This window comes from Aythya fuligula, chromosome 15 (assembly GCF_009819795.1).
Source record: "Aythya fuligula isolate bAytFul2 chromosome 15, bAytFul2.pri, whole genome shotgun sequence".
Classification (NCBI taxonomy): Eukaryota; Metazoa; Chordata; class Aves; order Anseriformes; family Anatidae; genus Aythya; species Aythya fuligula.
This window is the reverse complement of record NC_045573.1, coordinates 1,392,872-1,411,757: the sequence shown is the minus strand read 5'-3', so window position 1 is coordinate 1,411,757 and position 18,886 is coordinate 1,392,872. Positions and strand designations below refer to the sequence as shown.

Below are 18,886 nucleotides of genomic sequence, written 5' to 3'. Positions count from 1 at the left end.
GCCCGAGCTTACCTGGGTGTTCATAGACGTGTGTGACATTGTGCTCGATTACAACCTCATGGACGCTGGGATCAGGGACAAGGAAAGACTTGTTGTAGGGAGGTTTGAACTGGTATGTCTCCTGGACATCATCTCCAAAATCCCACCTGGAGAAATATACAGACCATGTTGCACTGTTCCACACAAGCCCCAAGCCTGGGTCTTTCAGATGCAGGGCTGGGGTTTTTGGAAAAAAAACAACACAGGAATTGTAATGCCAAGTACCAAAGAAGTAGCTGGGCCAATGCTGCGTAACCGTGGCTGTGAGCAGAGCACAGCACTGGTAAGAGAGGGAACTAAACACTGAAGAAGTATTGCAAATGTTTAAATGAAAAGTATTTGAGGTTTGAAGTAAAGGTCCCAGCTAGTGTGATTGAATCACACTTCCAGGGATTAACTAGACAGCAGTTTGCACTTCAAATCAGTGAGACAGCGGCTGAAGAATGAGACATTGGAAATCAACTGGCCCTGAGAAGCGTCCTAATGTAGGGAAGGCTGGTAAGTCATGCACAGCAAAACCCTAAGTTAGGCAACTTGCAAAGGACTCACAGGAACAGAGCATCCACGGCTGAATCAACCTGGACTCTGGCTGTGAACTCCACGGAGCTGTTCTGCGGGAGGACCGGCAGGACACCCAACACAGTCAGGTTCTTCATCTTGTTCATCATCTCTACTGTGACGTTGTAGTTGACCGTAAAGTTACTGACGTGGTTGGAGGCGGTGAGCTGGGAAGGACAGTGGGACAAAGAACGCATTTGGGGTCACCGTGCCGGGCTGCCCCCTGCTCCGAGAGGGGCTTCCCCGCAGGGGATAGATTGCCCCAGGCAGGCAGGGGAGGTCAGAGAAGATTAGCCTGGGGGACAGGGAGGCAGAAGCAGTGGCCTGAATGGCACTGGAAGCAGCATGAACTGGAAGGTTTATGGTTTTACCTACCTGGCACAGCCTCCTCTTGCTGGACCCACCACACCTCCACCACTACGTTAGCCCAAGGAAGGGCTGGTTCTAGCCAGCAGGAGGACAGAAAGGCTGCTCATCCCGACGCTCCTCTGGCCCTGACCCTGCCATCCTTTTGCCTGCTCTGTGTGCCCCCTGCTCTTTCCAACTGCTGAGCGTGGGGACTTGCAGACACCGAGGGAGCAAGAACCACCCAGTGTCCCTGGGACAGCCACAGGTGAGCAGCTCCAGGCACAGTGTGGGGATGGGGGACTCCTAAAACTGAACATGCCACGGGCAGCCCCAGCACCCTGCGTGTGGTGGGTGCAGGGAGTGAGAGCAAAGTGGGGCAGAGGAGGGGAAGGGACAGGCGAGAGACTGAAGGAGCACGACAGAAGTAGAGCAGGATCCTCCAGATTATCTGGGCATGTAACACTAAAACCTAACGATGAGGCATCTTGCCACCACCTCACCTGCAGGAGAGCTGAGCTGCTGACAGAAGGGACCCTTCAAACCCAGCTGGGACCTCTCGCACCAGCAGATAAAAGTAAGAGGTTTGTGCCTCTGCTTCTGTGGACCTGTTACACTGAACCCAGCCTACTGGCACCTTATCAACTGCGCAAGTAAAAGCAACCCAAGCTTGCCAGCACAGTGCTGCACCCAGCAAGTTAGCATGAGCATGCCCTCAGAGCTAGGGCTGGTGTCCCTTCAGAAAGCCAGCAATTACCCTGCAAATGTGTCAAGCAGCTTGGAGCCAGACCAAGACTGTGCATGGCAGTGCACGGCATGAACCAGAAAGATGTCCTGGCCAGAGGTAAGCTCCTGTTCCAATGCAGATTCCTCCTTCTGTCTAGACTTTTTTCTCAGTCCTTCTGGTGTCATGACAAAAATCACTGCTCCTGTCTGCACCAGTAGAAAGAGACCAGGACAGAGACCAGAAGCTCTGTCCTGGCTACGAAAGTCTTATATTTGAATCCTGCCCCTGCCTGGTTCTAAACGCACATCTACTGTGTGCCAAAGCAGTGGGCAGCACCCTGCTGTGGGGTCGCTGCCTCGTTCCTGCTGGGAAGGAGTAAGGACAGGTACTCCATGAAAAGAAAGCAGAAAATGGAGAAAAGAGAACACAAAGATGAGAAAGACGCAGAAGCCAGCAGGGGAGGAAGCCAGGAAAAGAAACTTACTACGTGCATTTGCATGAGCAGCTCAGTGAGGAACAACAGATGAGCTCGTTAGGAGCCCAGTGAAAACTTCAGCTCAATTCAGTGCACGGCCTAAACCTGCACTGCTGGCAGCTCCTGGACGGGGCAGGGTGTCTGCAGAAACCTCTGCTTTCTCCTCTCCCTGTTGCTTTCCCTACTTAGTTTGGTGGATGAAATGGAAACCCAGGATTAAAGGGGTATGATGGGAAAGGCCTTAGCTTACCGAAAGCTTGTACACAGCTGGGCTTTGGTAGATAACGTTGAAGACAACGTTGTAAAAAGTGAAAGATGGCTTATCATCTACCGTCCATCGGAAAGTCACATCTGACCCGGCTTCCATCACAGGGACGTAGCTCTGAAAGGCATGAGGACATTTTACACTAGGGCAAGGGAAAAGCATTCACAGTGCTTCCCAGGAGATCTCCAGATGACCCAGAGAAGAAGCAGAGCCAGGCTGGGAGGCATCACGTATCAGTCAGACAGCACTCAGAGCACGGCACGGGGGTGCAAGACCATCTGCAGCCGTGTCGCTGACAGAGCACTGCACACCCTGCCACAAGCAGCCAGAAGCTGATCACAGCATTTCACAGCTATCAACGGGCAGCTCTTAAACAGGTTCCTAGGGCTCGGCTGTAGTTCTGGGGACAGCGGATTTGAGGGGGAAAAAAAACAGACTGCAAACACCAGAGCAATCCAAGACTTTGATGGATGGGTGAAACATGCCTATAGCTTCAGCTGGCTGGTGTAAGGATTTAGCAGAGCAAATCAAAATGCCTACGAGAATAACTGCCTTAACAAGTCAAAAGGAGGTAATCACTGGCCTCTGATAATACATCAATTTTCTGAGCGATCCCCTGAGCAAATACAAAGGCAGTATGCCCCTGACACTACGTGCTGCCTTACCACTGAGGGAATTACAGTGAGCACACAGCTGAGCTGCCTTCCTGCCCGCGAGCAGCAGTGGGGTTTGCCACATGCATGGCCCAACGAGCCAGCGCTTAGCAGCAAGCAGTGCTGTGCCCTGACCCCCAGTCCTCCTCTTCTCAAACCCACACCGCCAGCAGTGGAAGCTAAAAACCATCACTAACAGCAGCGGCAGCCACTCACCACTCGCGTGTTCAGCAGGACCCTGCTCTCAGGGTCAGGCGTGGCCCTCAGCCCGCGGATGGGCTCCTCCACTTTCACTACGACGGTGATGTTCTGGGAGCTGACGGCGTTCTCCGCCACAAGCACGTGGCTGCTGGCCCCCTCCCTGAGGCCGCTCAGGCTGAGCACGGCGAACCAGGTGTCGTTGGTGTCCCTGGTGCAGTCGGCCGTCAGCAGAGCCACAGCTGAGGGGCAGCTCCCCTCGAAGGGCACGCTGTGGTTGTCGCCCAGCCAGCGGGCCGTGGCGTTGGCACCCGAGGAGAGCTTGACCAGCAGGGAGGTGTGGTTGGAGGGCACGTACACCTTGCCCCCCTGGGGAGCCGGGTGGACCACGCGCAGGCCCGACACCCGGGAGGTGACCCAGAACGTGCAGGAGAGGTTGGCGCTGAAGGGCCCGTTGTCCACGCTGGCTCTGAGCGTGTAGGGCCCCGGCTGCTCCAGGCCCGTGTTGTGGGGGCCGATCACCGGGACCTGCTGCTCCTCGGCGTAGCGAACGCGGAGAGAGCAAACCGTGTCGTTGATCCAGGTGGCCGAGGTGGAGCTGGCAGACGGCCCGAGTGCCCAGTCTGAAGAGTTTGTGCTGAAGAAGTTGGTTCTGTAAGGGGACGTGGGGCTTGGCTGGCACTGCAGGAAGGAGCCCAGGCCTGCGCTGTGCTGGATGCTGAAGACATCCTTGGCCCTGACGAAAATATCTTCGTTTCTGAACGTGACCTGCAGAGAGAGGAGATGTTTTTGGATTGAGGTATCAAGTTTGGAGCGCTCAGCACCCAACTCTTGCCTGGGCAAAATGGCTGGATTTACTGCCGAAGGGAAAGCCACAGAAAAGCCACAGATCCAAACGCTGCGTGGGGAAATATTTCACCACTCTGCTCTCCTTGGCCACTTTAAATCAAAAATGTCACGTGCTAACAAGGAACTCAGCTCTGTGCTCCATCTGCACTTCCTAAGTGCAAGGGGAATAGCAGAGAGGCTGCACAGTGCTTTAGCTGACTGCACTAGGTTGTTACTGCTGGGAGGAAAACAGACAGTGGTGGTGTGAGCCCTGTGCCAGGCCTGCCAAATATTCCCTGGGTGATCCTGGGCAAGTCACTTCATCTGAATGGACTTCAGCTTCTCCATCCGCCAACCAGGAACAATTCTTACTTTACCCAAAGCACCCAGAGCCACCTCCCCACGAGGTGCAGCAGTAATAAACACTGACCAGGTAGGGGGAGGAAGGGCCAGCTGGTACTGTGAAGAGAAACTCCTTGATGAGCTGATAGCTGGGCTGGCTTTCATTGTGCTGCAGGAACGCGGGGCTGCTGGCAAGAGAGCTGTTGGTGCACTCTGTCGCATTGCAGCAGTTGTTTGCCGATGAGCACAAATCAGTCAAATGACACCACTGGAAGCCAGGAGGACATTCAAGTAGAGTCCAGTTCCCATCATCCTGAGAAGTACGGAATGGTTCTGTAGCATTTTGTCCCTCCTGGTAATCTGGAAGAGGTGAAAGAGGAAGCAAAGATTACTGTCCTACCAGGCAACTCTTAGTGCACTTCTGTGGTGCTCCAAATTCACCATATTTTTTCCCACTGTGACTGATGAAGACTCCAGCCTTAGTAAAAGCTGCAACTGCGATGCATCCTGGTGCTACGTAAGTCAGAAGTGTCCTGTTTTACTGGAAAATTTCACAAAGGCAGGAAGATTGTTTAAAACAAAGTCAGTCTCCTTTCCAGTGAGAATGCGCCAATTCGCAATCTAAAAGAGATCTGTGTTCAGGAGAAAGCTATTCCAAGCAAAAGCAGAGCTGGCTTTGAGGCTGAAAACACATTAAGTAACTTTTCTTAAGTTAATGTTTCCATGTTAAAGTATCAGTTTTTCAGCGTCAAAAAATATCCTTTCGTAATCAGCCAAATATATGGCTATCGCAAAGAATTGCCTGCAAAATTAATTGTTGCCAAACTGTGAGTATTGAGCTGTTGTACAAGGAGTAAAAGGCTTTTTGGATCATCTCATCCATCAGGAACAAATGGGCTCAAGAAAATACTCTTCCTCATTAACCTGAGGGGCCAGATGGACCAGAACACGTTCCATTAGACGTGTCATGTCTTCCCAAAGTGTTAAAGTACAACTCAGAAGATTAATTCCCTCCTACGTGTGTTCCGTACACTCTCATCATTCCTCAGGCACGGAGACAGGTAACAAAGCCATAAAAAACTGCTTGGGGTCCTTGTGGGGAAGGAGCATCATTCCTAAGTGGCAGCTGCTGGTCAGCTTAAACTAAATGGAGAAACACAAGGCCCTGTAACTACCAGCTCTGCATTTGATCTCGAATTTGAAAGTTCTGCTTTAAGTCAGGGCTGGCGGACAGACCTGCCTGGAACCATCCTCACACGCAGGTCCAGGAGAGGCCTTTTCACTGAGCAGGGATAACCACAGGCATAACTGGGAACACCCTGGGGTCTCTGAATAAGAGAAGTGCCTCTTTGTTTTAGGACTTCTGCCACAAAAACGATGGGAGAGGAGACATTCTCAGCACTGCAGTCAGCCGAGTTTGTCCCTTTGTACTGTCCCTGTTACAGCTGCCAGCCCAGACTCCAGTCCCCATTGCTAACCCACCACATCCGCATGGCCACAGCTGATGAAGAGCCATTATTTAGCTGCTCAGCTGTTCTCTGGTCACTGCTTTTCCAGGACCACCTCTGAGCTGAAGTGTTGAGAGGAGATGTCTCACCTTCTCCATCTATTGGTCTGTGCACCTGGAACCTCACTTGAACGGGCTGATGCAGGTCTTGTGTCACAAACTCCAGGGCAGTCAAATACCCCTCATGCCTGAACGCCAGGTCAGGGAACACCATCACCTGCAAAACGAAGCAAGGCTCTCACCTACCCGTGTCTTCTTGGACCATCTGTGCAGCAACAGAATGAGCAAACCCTCCTTACCTCCCCAGCTTGCACTGGAGCTGACAGCACATCTTCTGTCACGTTTTTCAAAGCCAAGTGTGTGTCAAACACAGGGTTTCCCACAAGGAAGTTTTCGGCATTTAAGAGAACTCCTGTTTACAAAGCAAGTATTTGAACAAATCAGACTCACATAACAATCTCCAAGGCTCCATCATATATATATTCCTATAGAGTACCCCAACATCTCTCAGACTACAAGATGGCACAGAAAGAAGTCGAGACAGCAGTGCCACAGCCTCAGAGCAGGCAGCAGCACTGACTGCTCAAATAATGGGGAGAAGCTCATTCCAAAGCTCCACATCAGAGCTTCACCTCTCTCTTTATGCCTACAGATGGCAGATTGGAGTGGTCCAAATTCCTTGCAAAGGGAATGTTGTGGTTGCTGACGGTGCCGCTTGATAAGGGGGCAATGGTTTGGACAGCCCCCTGCATGCAGCTCTATTTTTCCCTGGCACGTGCCACCAGGACACCTGGCTGCCTGGGATGTCAGCTGAGAGCAGGAGGGAAGCAGAGCCCACCTGCTGGCTTGTACTCGCACACGTAGCTGTGCTTGGCCATGCACAGGTCTGTGTTACACTGCCCGGTTGGGCCCATCCGGACGCAGTGATCAGCGTTTGATGGATGCGGTTCTCCTGGCAGCCAGTTCTGACAGCTCTCCAGATTAAATCCTTCGCCTCTTTGCTGTGCTCCAGTGCTTGCAAAATCATTGAATGCAATCCAGACATCGAGGCTCCTTCAAAAAAAAAAAAAAAAAAAAAAAGAAGAAGAAGAAGAAGAAGAAGGGGGGGTGGATTTCAGGAAATTATGAGTATTAGAAAGATCTGGGACAGATGCCATCTATGGTTCTCTATGAAAATAATAATCTTAACAACAACAGCTCCATCCGGGTGTAAGAAGCTGCATGTAAAGGAGCCTTTTAGTTACGGAAGGATTTCAGAGTCCATTCTGCCACTAACACTTATTGTTTTAACAGCAGCTCCTTCCTGGTGCACCATTCTGTCCACCAGCTGCTCAGGCCCTTGTACTGCAGGCTGCAGAGAGCCACCCGCCCTCTGATGTGCTGAGGGGACAGCAGAGCCCAAAGGATCTGACAGAGCCAGCAAACCAACCGTACATTGCCAGGGAGCTGGGAGGGCGAAGGAGCTGGTGGGGCTGGCTGCGTCAGGCGGTTCAGCAGGCTGACTGCAACCTCAGGCCTCTCCTCGCAGAGCAGTTTGTTAGAGCAGCCTGCCTGCACCGCTGTTTAAATGACCTTCACAGATACTTTTTTTTAGTGAGTCATGACTTAAGAGGAATTTTACGGTCATACAAAACTGTCTGAAGAAAAAGATGCAACTTTTAGAAAGCTCTCGTTTGGTTTCTGGGGACCTGTGGAATCTGCCACTGGTTGATTCTCCACTACAAGTGGAGCTGACAGCGGGGCAGGATTAAAGCTCGGATGGTGCCAGTTACGGGAGCTCCTGTTCAGCTCCTGTGCAGCTCTGATGCAGCTGTTGGAAGATAATAAACTCCTCAGCCACCACCGAAAGGCAGCAAACACAGCGGGGGGCAACGCACAGCAGCAGTGGCCAAAGCACTGCAGGAAGAAGAGCCCCACATGCAAGAGAAACCGCCAGGACCATTTTAGGAAGATGACATGGCCCTTCCACATTTGGAAACTGGATGAAGCCCAGCAGAGATCCTGGTGGAAAGTGCTGAATGGTCTTTCGTAGCCACAAACAGCCCAGACGACTGTTTCTAATCGCACCCAGCAGAAAGCGAGGCATTTGTTCCATATTAACATCTGGGGGGAAGAGCCTCACCGTGCACCCTTCAAGCCCTGCACTTTTTCTCCCCAGCCCCTCCTGCTGTGGCCTTGCCCCCTGCTGCAGCCCGCTCCAGCCGCTGTGCACGGAGCAGACAGGGGAGGTAACTGGTGTCTCTCCACCACCGGGCTCACGACAGATGGAATGATTAATGAGGTCATGCTGAAAAACGACGACGAAAATAACTGTGCTGTGAATCAGTAGTTTTCACTGCAAATAAGATTAAAAAATAAATAGCCGCTCCGCTCTGCTCCCGAACCACTGGCAGGGGATTAGGGAGAATGGGTAGGAAACCGCCTGTTTGCTGCCATCAGTAAAACCCGATCGAGTTTTTCCTTTTCTAATTCCAGCTATGATCTAACTTCAAGTCATCAAAAAAAAAAAAAAAAAAAAAAAGAAAGGAAAAGGCTGGATGGATTGCTTCCCACCCCTGCCCCACTGCTAGGCCCATAACCTTGCAGAGACCCATGAGGGGGCTCCAGACACCCTCATCTGAAGCAAGGTGAGGGTGCCCCTCCACCTCTGAGGAGGGAACGAGCTGCCTTCCTTGGGGCAGCAGGAGCAGAACAAAATCTGAGGAGGCCTGGAAGGGGAGAGGGACTCCCTGCACTGCGTCGGAGGAAAACGGGGTCCCCTGGAAGGGCTGTGGGCTCTGGAGGTGAGACAGCACTGGTTCAGTGCACATTGCTCCTGGGGAGGTCATCAAATGATAGGAGCGAAGGAGAGAAGAGAGCAGTCCTTGCTGCTACGTGCTCTAATGGAAAACAGATTTCAGCTTCTGTCATTTTCCCACAAGAAACTATGGAAGCTGCATGTTCCAAAAACCTGCGGCTTGCTTGATTTGTCTTTTATCACCAGGGAAATCGCATCCTGGAACTGTCTCATTCATGTTTATCTGAATGGATTAATAAAATAAAGAGATTAAATAAAGGGGGCTGGGGAGGAGAACAATGTGGGGCAGCAGCTGGGAAACAGCTTGGGCGGCTCACTCTAATCCGAGGTCTCATGATTTCCTTGCACTGCAGTCCATCAAAAGCCTTGCACGCAATGCCTGATAAATCAGCACACCAAGTGACCAGCTCCCAGCCCACGGCAAGGGGCAGACTCCTCTTCCCAGGGCAGGGACCACATCTGTAACCTCAGGATAAAGCCCGATGTGAAGGGAACGAGGCAAGGATGCACGTTTGGGGAGAAGGGCTGCCAGTCCTCACGCAGGTGTGTTCAAAACCTACATTTGGTGCAGTTGTTCCCTCTGCACGTGATTTCTGGGCCACGTTTATTCAGACGGGATCTGCAACATCCTCACCTGGGAGTGCTGACAAGAAGCTGTCAGGCCCCCAGAGCTCCCCTGCTCGGCTTCTTTCCCCCAAGATCTCTGGTTGCAGAGAGGGCACTTGGAGAGGCCACGTAGCCCAGGGCTGACGCTCCAGCGCTGCCTGTTTATAAAGCCCGAGTGCTGAGGTGGAACAGATGTTCCCGGAGCCTGACGCTCAGAGAGGAGCGCTGCTCCTGCTCGGGATGCAAAAGCAGAGGGGATGTGGTCTGGGCTGCAGGCTGCAGCCGTGTGTCCAGGATGTGGGATTCCGAGCTGAGAGGCAGGATTACAGCGCTGGCTTGTGCTCTGCCGGAGCAGCTGCTGGATGTCCCGTTGTCCTGTGCTGGACAACCCCGCTGTAGCTCTGCTGATGGAGGGAGCTGCTTCTAAGGTCACCTTCCGGCCCTGCCTAGCAGCCAAACACCTCCTGGCCACCAGCACCTGACCCCCTCTGCTGCCTGCAGACTGTGCTGGACCCCATGGATGTCTCTGACCCAGTTGAGAGGCACCCAGAGGCACAAACACAGGCACAAGATGCCCACCAGCCGCAATCCCACAGACACCAGTTCTGATTTCCAGTCTTTCTGCCTCTACCTTCTTCTTCCTTCCACAGCCTCTATGCAAAGAAGCCAAGTACAACACTCGAGCTCTGCTTATTCCTCCTCCTTTCTCAGCAGCCTCACACCCAGCTTCTCCCCGTGCCATATCACCCTCAGCTCAGACCCGTGTGTCCCCCTTGACCGCCTGGCTGCAGAGGGCTGCCTGCTGCAGGGCTCTTCCCCCCAGACACCTCTGCAGATGTAACCCCAGGAACACAACATGCCTCCCCAGGAAATCTTAACCCTCGTCCTCCCCATTTACCTGATGACGTGGGCGACCAGGAAGGCCTGGATCTCAGGGCTGCTGACAAAGGCCAGGTCTCCATTGCCATGTTCCTTGCAGTGCTGCTGTGCCTCCAGCCACTCGGCCTTCTCCACCACCAGCCGGTAGCAGTGGTTGTTGCCCGGGAAAACCAAGCCGTCGGGGGGACACATGGGGTGAACCGCTGCGAGAGGGAGAAGAACACAGGTGTAATGCCCTTCCTATGGGACCACAATCCCCAACCCAACCTGGGGCACAAGGCACCAGGTCCTGCCCTTCCTGGTGCAAGCAAATCCCATTCTCTGCTCAACTGCTCTCTGTGCAGTCCTGTTTGTGGCCAAGCACTGGGCAAAGCACTGCTTGGTCAGCCCGGGTAAAGCACACGGGGCTGCAAGGAGTACCAAAGGAGTCACCCCTTACTCCTCATTAGGAAGGAGTGACAAGGGTAGCCTCAGGACCCAGTGCCACCCTCTCCCTTGCTCAGCACCATCTGGCCTCCCAGCCAGCCCTGCTTACCTCTGCTCAGCTCTCCGGCCTCTGCCGTGATGCTGTACAGCACCGTGAGGCCACTGCCGCCTCTGTTACGGATCCGTATGTCCAGGCTCTCGTTGGTCTTGATCAGGGAAGGGCACTGCAGTTCTAACTTCTGGGGCGAAGCCACCACCTCAACTTCTGCCTGCACGTCTGTGAACCTGGCACCCACAAAGACGGTGGCGGTGACATTGTACTGCCCAGGTAAGGCATACCTGTGGACAACTGCATTTCCAGTGGTGTTGAGAACCTCTGTCTGGTCCCCAAAATCCCACTGTAAAGTGCTGACGGCAATGGGAATACTGACGTTGAAGAGCACGGCCTGGTCTAGGCCATACCGGGGCTGGAGTCCTGTGAAAGACACAGACAGCTGAGCCTCGAAGGGAAAGTGGATGAGCGATGGGCCACTGCAGGCCTGCCCAGGCAAATGCTCAGTGCAAAACAGCAAACAACTGGAGGAAGAGTTCGGTTCATGGGCAGAACCACACAAACACTGCCCCTGGGTGCTGAAACCTCCGTATTCCTGGCCTTCGGCGTAACAGAGCGCGCTGCAGGTCTCCTCGGTGAGGTTCCCGGGGTGAGCAGACGTGAAGAGGATGAGCAGTTCAGCCTCACCTGTGTGGTTGCTTGTCAGGCACGTTATATATTGAGCTCCTGGGGGAGAGAACAGAAGATCCTCTTACAAACTGACACCGTGAAGCCATGGCTTGATGAAACTCTCCAAGACACCACCCCCTATCCTGGTGACTGGGCTGCTTCTACTCCAACCTTTCTGAGACTTGCCTGGCAGTCTTCAATCCCTCAGCAATGACTTCCATCTCTTTCTGCTAATTAATGTTGACAGAAATAAAGCCAATCCCACAGATTTACGGAGCAGGAATGCTCAGTAACAGGGGTCTTTGGAGAGCCTGACGGTGCCAGAGGACACGGAGCCACTCAGAGTCTGAAAGGAGACCCAAGGAGCAGCCCCCAAGCAGTGCCAGGAGAAAAGGCTGTCCCATGGTAGCACCTTGGCTGGGCTGCTGCAGTTTCACTTCTAGCCCAAGCCCGTAACCAAACACAGCTGGGCAGAGGGGCACACTGGGGGCACGGGGGAAATGCCACGGGACTGTCCCCCAGGCCCACTCTGGGTGAGCAGACACTGCAGCCACCTTCAGCCCTGGGAGAACCGAGAGCCTCCCACCTGCCTGCAGACAAAACGAGGTGCTAGAGAAGAGGACAGTGTCGCACAGCCTGTACCCAGGAGGTGCAGAAGGACGCATTCATAGGCGTCCACATCCCACCCACAGGGCTTCACTCCCCCCCCAGCCTCTTGCAGGGGCCCTGCCCCAGGCACGCGGTGCTGAGCCGCAGCCCAGCTGGGGCCGCCTGCCTCCCGTCCAGCTCTGCCCACGCAGCCGAGCCGGGCTGCCTGCGTGTTTCTGCTGGTTGCTACAACATTTCCCCAAACATCTCCACGGCGCTGGCCTCGCGTGATCTTCCCTTATCCACCCCATCCAACCGTCCGGCCTCTTCCACGGCCTTCCTGCAAGCGCCGGGCCGCTTTTCTGAAGAAAAGTCCCCCCGAGGAGGTGCCATGTGTGGGAACTACCTCGTTTTTAACACCAGCCTGGCTGTGCTCCTCAGCTCCCTGCCGGCCAGTAACAGCTACCAGCAGCTGGCAGGCTCTCCCTGGCCTATCCCCTTTACACTGAATTACCCCAGGAAACATCACCTGCAAAGATTCAGCTTGGCACGTCCTCCAGTCCCATCAACTCCAATGATATTTCCCAGCTTAGAGTCAGATTGTTAAATGCATGAGAGAACGAAAGCCTCAGGCCAGAGACGGGGCTAGCACCACCTGAGGGCTGCTTGAAGCTGGGTCTGTAACGAATTTGCTGATCCCAGCCATGGTGTGACCGACTATACATCAAGGTACAGCCGCATGCTACCATTATGTGCTTAATTAGGTTAGAACTAGGGACTTGAGGCATACGGAGGTCTAGCTGGGATCACCAGCTCCCCTCGGGCCCACCATTTCCACGGGTTTAGTCACCTCGCCCACCACAGCCCGCCGTGCCTCCTTACCACAAGTAGTGTTGACGAATGAAATGTTGAAGAGAGAAAGGTTTGCCACCGCAGGAGGCTGGGCACACCTCGTCTCTGACGCCTGGAGAACCGTCACTTTTCTGTCTTCCACCCAGCGGGGCAACCAGGAAAGTTTGCAGTCACAAAAAAATGGATTCCAACTTAAGTTTCTGTAACAGGAGATCAGAGAAAAGTTGTGCATTAACTTGACAACGGGAAGCATGTGCTAAGTGTTAATTACAGCAATGTGCAGATCCCTCACTGTTCCCATCTGCGCAACTCCAGCAAAATGCTTCAGAAAGAACTGCTTAGGGGAGTTAATGAATAGGGAATCAAGCAATAATTAACATGATTTTTCTAGAGGCTAGAATTAGGCAAGTACTCCAAGTACTTTTTTCACTCTACAAATAATTGTTGCAATTAGAAGCAAATTACAGACACAATCTTATATTTAAAACAGTCTGCCATCTAACAGCCGTTGGAGGTAATGGCAGCCTCAGCAGCTAAGGGAGACTATTTACAGCTCCATTAAAAAATAGCTAAGAGAATAAAATTGATCTGTCAAAAAAGAAATGCAAAGTCAATGATAATCTTTCCATGTGGCAGTTTAATGAAAAGATGGAAACTTTAATTGCAGCTAAGCTTGATCCAAATTACAGCCTTTGGCATTCAGCTGCGAACAGGACAGAGATGGAAAGATGTTTGTTTAGCTGACGCCAGCTGGGCTGGGCTGCCGCAGGGGCTGAACCCAGGATTTTTATACTGAAAGCACCACTTTGCAGGCCAGCCTCAGCAGGGACAGGCTCACTTGGACACAGCATGGATCCTTTCTGTCTTTTCAGTGCCATTTGCAAGTAAAAATGCAGAGCTGAAAATGCTCTTTGTGTCTTAGTCTTCATGGAGAGTGCAGAGCTGAGCTTTTTTCTTGCTTGCTGAGAGCGATTGCACAGGGTTAATCCCTGGGGTCGTTCAGATACAGAAACCCCATTCTGTGCTGTGATTTTGTGTACCTCTTCTGGAACTGTGTGGCGTTCCCTGGCCTCCCGTCATGTATCAGCACGGATTTTAATTACTTCACTTAAAAAGCATTATAAGCATGAGAACCTGAATCACTTAGGGAGAACTTCTCCAAGTGTCTTCAAGCGACTTTGGCAGCTGTGTGGCAGCTTTGCATTAGGTCCCCGGTCCCAGTGTGTGACCACACAACCAGGAACAGCGAGCAGGGCCTGGAGCACGGCCAGAAACTGTGACACCTCCAGCAGAGCTGGTGTGGGAGAGAAGCAGGGAGACCAAGAGGGCAGCAGCAGAGGCTGGAGGTATCCAGGAGACAGAAGCAAAGTCTGGGAGGAGATTAGGCTTGAAGGGTACCAAGAAGACCCAGGAGCAGCTTGAGGAAGAAACTGGAGAGAGTCCAGAAAGAGCTGCAGGGACTGCAGGAGGGCGAGGAAGCAGCAGTTGGAGAGAGGAGAAGTAGCATCAGGGAGGCCTGGTAATGAGAAGGTGGCAGTCAGCACATCCACTCCTCATCCCTTCACGGCAGAGGAGCAGCCAAGCAAATTGAGGCTCCCTCCACCAGTTCTGTGTGTCCTAAGGTTCACGAGTTTTCAAAATGTCAAAGAGAGGGATGAGGCTTGCACTGTCAAAACCTCACCAAGGGAGCAGCTGGCAAACAGGTAGAGCTGCAGGGGTTAGTGGGGATGGAGGCTTCAGCTCCCCCTTAACACAAATAGCAAAGCGTGTGCCACCACATGTGGTGGAGCAGTACGTAGCCCTGACCCCCCCAGGACAGTGCTGCCTCCCACCCCCAGGAAAGGGAAGGGCTGTTTCAAGGGAAGGTCCCAATAAAGAGCTGGGAAACAAAGAGAACGAACTTACATTTCACTTAAATTAAATAAATTATCAAATATTCCATCTTCTAATGTAGAAATCTTGTTGTGGCTTATATCTCTGTAAAAAATGAAAAGGGAAGTTCAGTAATTGTTCATCATACTGGTAACAACTTCCTTGCCAACACACAGGATCAAACTCTCTTCCAAGCTCTGCTTAGTGACTGGCTACCTTCTGAACACCTCTGGTCTCAAAAGCTACTTACATATGATAGCAAATTTTTCTGTGAGATGCTGTGTCACAGAATGACAGTGTTTGAGGTTGGAAGTGACTTCTGGAGGTCATCTAGTCCAAAACCCTGCTCAAGCAAGGCCACCTGGAGTGGGCTGTCCAGGATCATATCCAGGCATTAAGCATCTCCAAGGAGGGAGACTCCACAGCCTCTCGGGGCAGTCTGTTCAGTGAGTTTGCTAATGGTTTTTCCCCTTCTCCTGGCCCACACGGAGTCTGGGCAGTTTTAGATGAGACACAGCAGGGTGTTGGGAACAGTGGACATGCAGGCAGGCGTTTGCTCCACCAATGCTGGGCTCCTCAAAGGACCCTCATATTCAGTACCCAATTCCCTCCAAAGCTGAGTTGGATTTGGACATCACAGCTTTATCCTCATTTTCTGATTTGCAACCCATCTTGTGACAAATGTAGCTTACCCTCCTGCCCCAATCCCCCCTCCACCTGGCAGTGCAGCGTGCCCGCTCCTGCCTGACTCCGAACGCCAGCGAGCAATCGGTCATTCCCAGGACTGTGCAGCTGAATGCCCCGAGGAATGAGTCCACAGACACACAGCTGGGGCCCAGCAGCTGAGGTCAAGCAAGAACAAGGCTGGCTCGTGCAGCACCAGGGTGCATGGTACCAGCTGAGGGGGCGCGCTGGTAGCGGGACGGCTGGAAGGGTGCAGCATGTACTTACAGTTTTGCCAGAGAAGTCAGGCTTCTGAACGTCTGAACATCTAAAACACTGATCTCGTTACTGGAAAGATCCCTAGAGAAAGAAAACAGAGCTGTCAGCTTTTGTTCAACTTTTTGTCATTTCTGTATAGCCTCTCCCAGCCGTACAGCATTTGCTGCTCACAGCTTTGTATGCTGCGTGTATAAAGACTGGGACTATCACTAAATGCATGCCATTCTACAGCATATCTAGAGCAATTACAGACGTGACTAATGTACTACTAAGTTTGAGGTATCCTTCAAAAAAGTATGCAAGTCTATTATATGTTCAAAGAAATAATTAAGAAAGAGTTTAGACTAAAATAGTAATTAACTTACAGAAGAAAAATTCAGAGGAACTTTCAAGTCTATGCCTAATGCCAAAGAACAGGTAATTAATTACACGACTGATGCATTCAGCTTTTAATGTTTAAAGATCTTTTTGTCCCTTTTGGAAAAAGTGTACAAGAAATGAAGGAACAAAGAATATTTTCTGTTTAAAATCAGGCTAGACTTTCCCTATAAAACAAACACCGTTTAGAAAATCTTTAATCACTCTCTGTAACACTAATAGACTTCACGTCATCCAAAGAAAAATTGTTTTTGCCCTCCTATTCAGCTCTCTGTTTTCACCTCACGTCCTCTCTTTCAATTTTAAAATGTCATTCAGCTAGAAGTGAAAGTTTCGCTGATTGCTCCCTGCTCGTTCCCAATAAACTTCACTCTTCGGTTTCAGATGAATCCCCGTTGGCCAAAACCTTCTTTTAGCAGCACCAAAATACTTATTCCAAGCCCTCGCAATGGTGATTCTCCTTCCAGGATTTCTGGCAGCGCCACGGGGAGGCGGACAGGTCTGGGGGTGCTGCCCAGCTCCCCGCAGCTGCAGGCACGCGGCATCAACAGAGACGTCCTCCGAGCCCGCTCCCTGCTCACCTTTATCCCTAGCACCTCTTGTAACTTCTCAGCATGTCTCACCTCTTATTTTTACCTCTTCATGGATTAATTCTCGATTTTATTTGGTATTTAAACTTAATGTATCTGAATGAAGAGAATTAGGCCAAATTGGCAGACGAACTACTTATGATTCCAGGAAACTCTGGGGATAAGTAACAGGGATGGATGTCTCTTTAAAAGGTTTAAGTTTATTTTTCCCAATTTTGCTGTCCAGGAGTTCTTTGCCAATCTGAGAGTGGATTCAGAAGAGTTCACCAGCAACACCACTAAAGAAGGCCAAGAAATGTGCAAAATAGAAGATCAACAAACACACTTAAAAAAAAAAAAAAAAAAAAAGTACTAGCAAATGTGTCAGCCAGCCAGGCAGCCTAGGGCAGGAGGGCCACGCCAGCAGGACTGTGCTGCAGAAGCACGGTGTACCTGTCAGGTGAGCACGGGCAGAGCTTTAACAAAAAGAGCATTTCTCTGCTCCTCTGAGAAACCTGAAAATAATCCAGGTAATTTTTAGGCAGCACCTCGAGCCCCAGACAGGAGGAAGTGGTGTTCCAGCTCCGACGTCTCTCGTGCCCTGGCCTTTTTGCTCCTTGCCCAGACAAGAGAAACCTCCAGAACAAACCTTCCTGCTGTTACAAAATCGGGGCTTTGGCGTCTCCAAGAGCCCTTCACAACGCCGGCTGGCCGCATGGAGAGCGTGCACAGGGCAGGGCGAAGCCCTCAGCACCACCGATGGCACTGGGGACCTTGTGGTGGCCTGGGACGCCAGCACCAGGCCCAGTTGCTGCCCCGGCAGCTCCTCAAGCTCCCCATCCATCCTCTCCAGCAGGCATGGAGGGGTCGGTCGTGAGCCTTTCCAAGCTCCTTACACGCATCCCTTCTCATTTTGATCTCCAGGCAGGCGACCAGCCCCAAGCTACGGCCCCAAGCCCTCAGTGAGCTTCGATCCTGCCTGGGGGTGCCACCACGCTGCAGGAGGAGCAGCAGGCTGCTGACACCAGCCCCAGCAAACAGGGAAGATGCGAGCAGGAGCAGCAGCCCCCAGCTCAGCGCCGCGTTTACACGGCACACGGACTGACACTAGATGTCACTGCGCGCTGAGCAGCACAGAGGGGAGGCGATCCTGCACCGTTAGGCACAGACTGGAGCCTGATTCCTTTGCTGTTTTCCACCCTCTTCATCACCATTTGATGAGGAACCAGCACAAGGCCTCCCAGCTTTCCACCTCCCCGGTGAGGAGCCCGGACGGGGAGCAGAGCCCCGCTGGTGGCCCCGGGGGGAGGCCGGGGGTGGTGGCGGTGCCAGCGCCTGTCACCTCCAGCCGCCTGGCTCAGCTCGGCTCCCTCTGCTCCCCCCTCTGATTTTTATGGAAAATAATATTATGCCTTCCTGGCATGGGAAAGATGGCTGTGAACCAAAGTAGGCTGCAGGAAAAAAAAAAAAAAAAAAAAAAAAAGAAAAAAGGCAGGAAAGAAGTACCGACCAATAAAACCCCCGGCACAGGCTGCGGGACGCAGCACGGCCTCTCGGTGCCACAAACTGCCACGACTCTATTTTCCCAGCCCACTGCCAGGCTGGAGGAAATTCGGAGCAGGTTCAAGGCAGAGCCGAAGCCAGCAGAAAACAAAGCTCTCCATTGAAACGCGCCGCACACGCAGACTGCCGCTCTCCCCCACGAGAAGAAAGGAAATCTTGGTTGAGTCGTGCCGGGGGTGGCACTGAGAACACGCTGTGGTGCCTGCACAGAGGGCAGCTGTGGGCCAGCCACGGCTCCGTGGTCCCACCTCGGTTTCCACACCTGCAAAGCAGAGCTGTGTGCTGCCAGAGGAGGCAGGGAGAGCTTGGCCCGCTCCTCTGCAGAACTTGGGACAGGCACCAAAAGGCACCAACAGCGTCGGTCCAACACAAGAACTGTGTGAAGGATGCCCTGTGGGCAGGGCTCCCTGCGCAGCTCCCCAAACACCCCAGAAAACGCACCCGCATTTAACTCCCATGGCGAGCAAAGGAAGTTTGGAGAAAAGTTCTGGAAGTAGAAGTGGTCATGTGGGGAAGGCGCAGCGGCGGAGACGCGAACATTTGGTAACGAGGGCGTCTGCCTGAACCTTGGGAGCCTGGAGCTCCTTCCCAGCTCTGCTACCAAATCCGACGCGGGGCTGGGCAAGGATCTCCTGAACCTCTCTGGAGCTGCGTGGGCCACAGGGAGAGCAGCAGGGCTAATGGCAGGGCTAGCACAGGGCTAGCAGCAGCCCATCCCACTGATGGAGTGTGAGCAAACATCAGCCACAGACACCA

At 52.6% G+C, this 18,886-nt stretch overlaps 1 protein-coding gene across 1 annotated transcript in view; it reads right to left on the bottom strand.

The window, feature by feature from the left end:
* Positions 1-17,411, bottom strand: part of PKD1 (polycystin 1, transient receptor potential channel interacting) — a 48,306-nt gene extending 30,895 nt beyond the window's left edge. The window contains exons 1-14 of the mRNA XM_032197737.1: positions 17,341-17,411; positions 15,630-15,701; positions 14,712-14,783; positions 12,837-13,006; positions 10,755-11,423; positions 10,239-10,422; positions 6,776-6,990; positions 6,237-6,349; positions 6,028-6,154; positions 4,519-4,790; positions 3,279-4,028; positions 2,395-2,526; positions 589-764; positions 13-146 (exon numbers count right to left, since the gene is read on the bottom strand). Coding sequence (XP_032053628.1) covers positions 13-146; positions 589-764; positions 2,395-2,526; positions 3,279-4,028; positions 4,519-4,790; positions 6,028-6,154; positions 6,237-6,349; positions 6,776-6,990; positions 10,239-10,422; positions 10,755-11,423; positions 12,837-13,006; positions 14,712-14,783; positions 15,630-15,701; positions 17,341-17,411 — 3,157 coding nt within the window. The remainder of the gene's footprint in view (positions 1-12; positions 147-588; positions 765-2,394; positions 2,527-3,278; positions 4,029-4,518; positions 4,791-6,027; positions 6,155-6,236; positions 6,350-6,775; positions 6,991-10,238; positions 10,423-10,754; positions 11,424-12,836; positions 13,007-14,711; positions 14,784-15,629; positions 15,702-17,340) is intronic.
* Between the last annotated feature and the right edge of the window lie 1,475 nt (positions 17,412-18,886).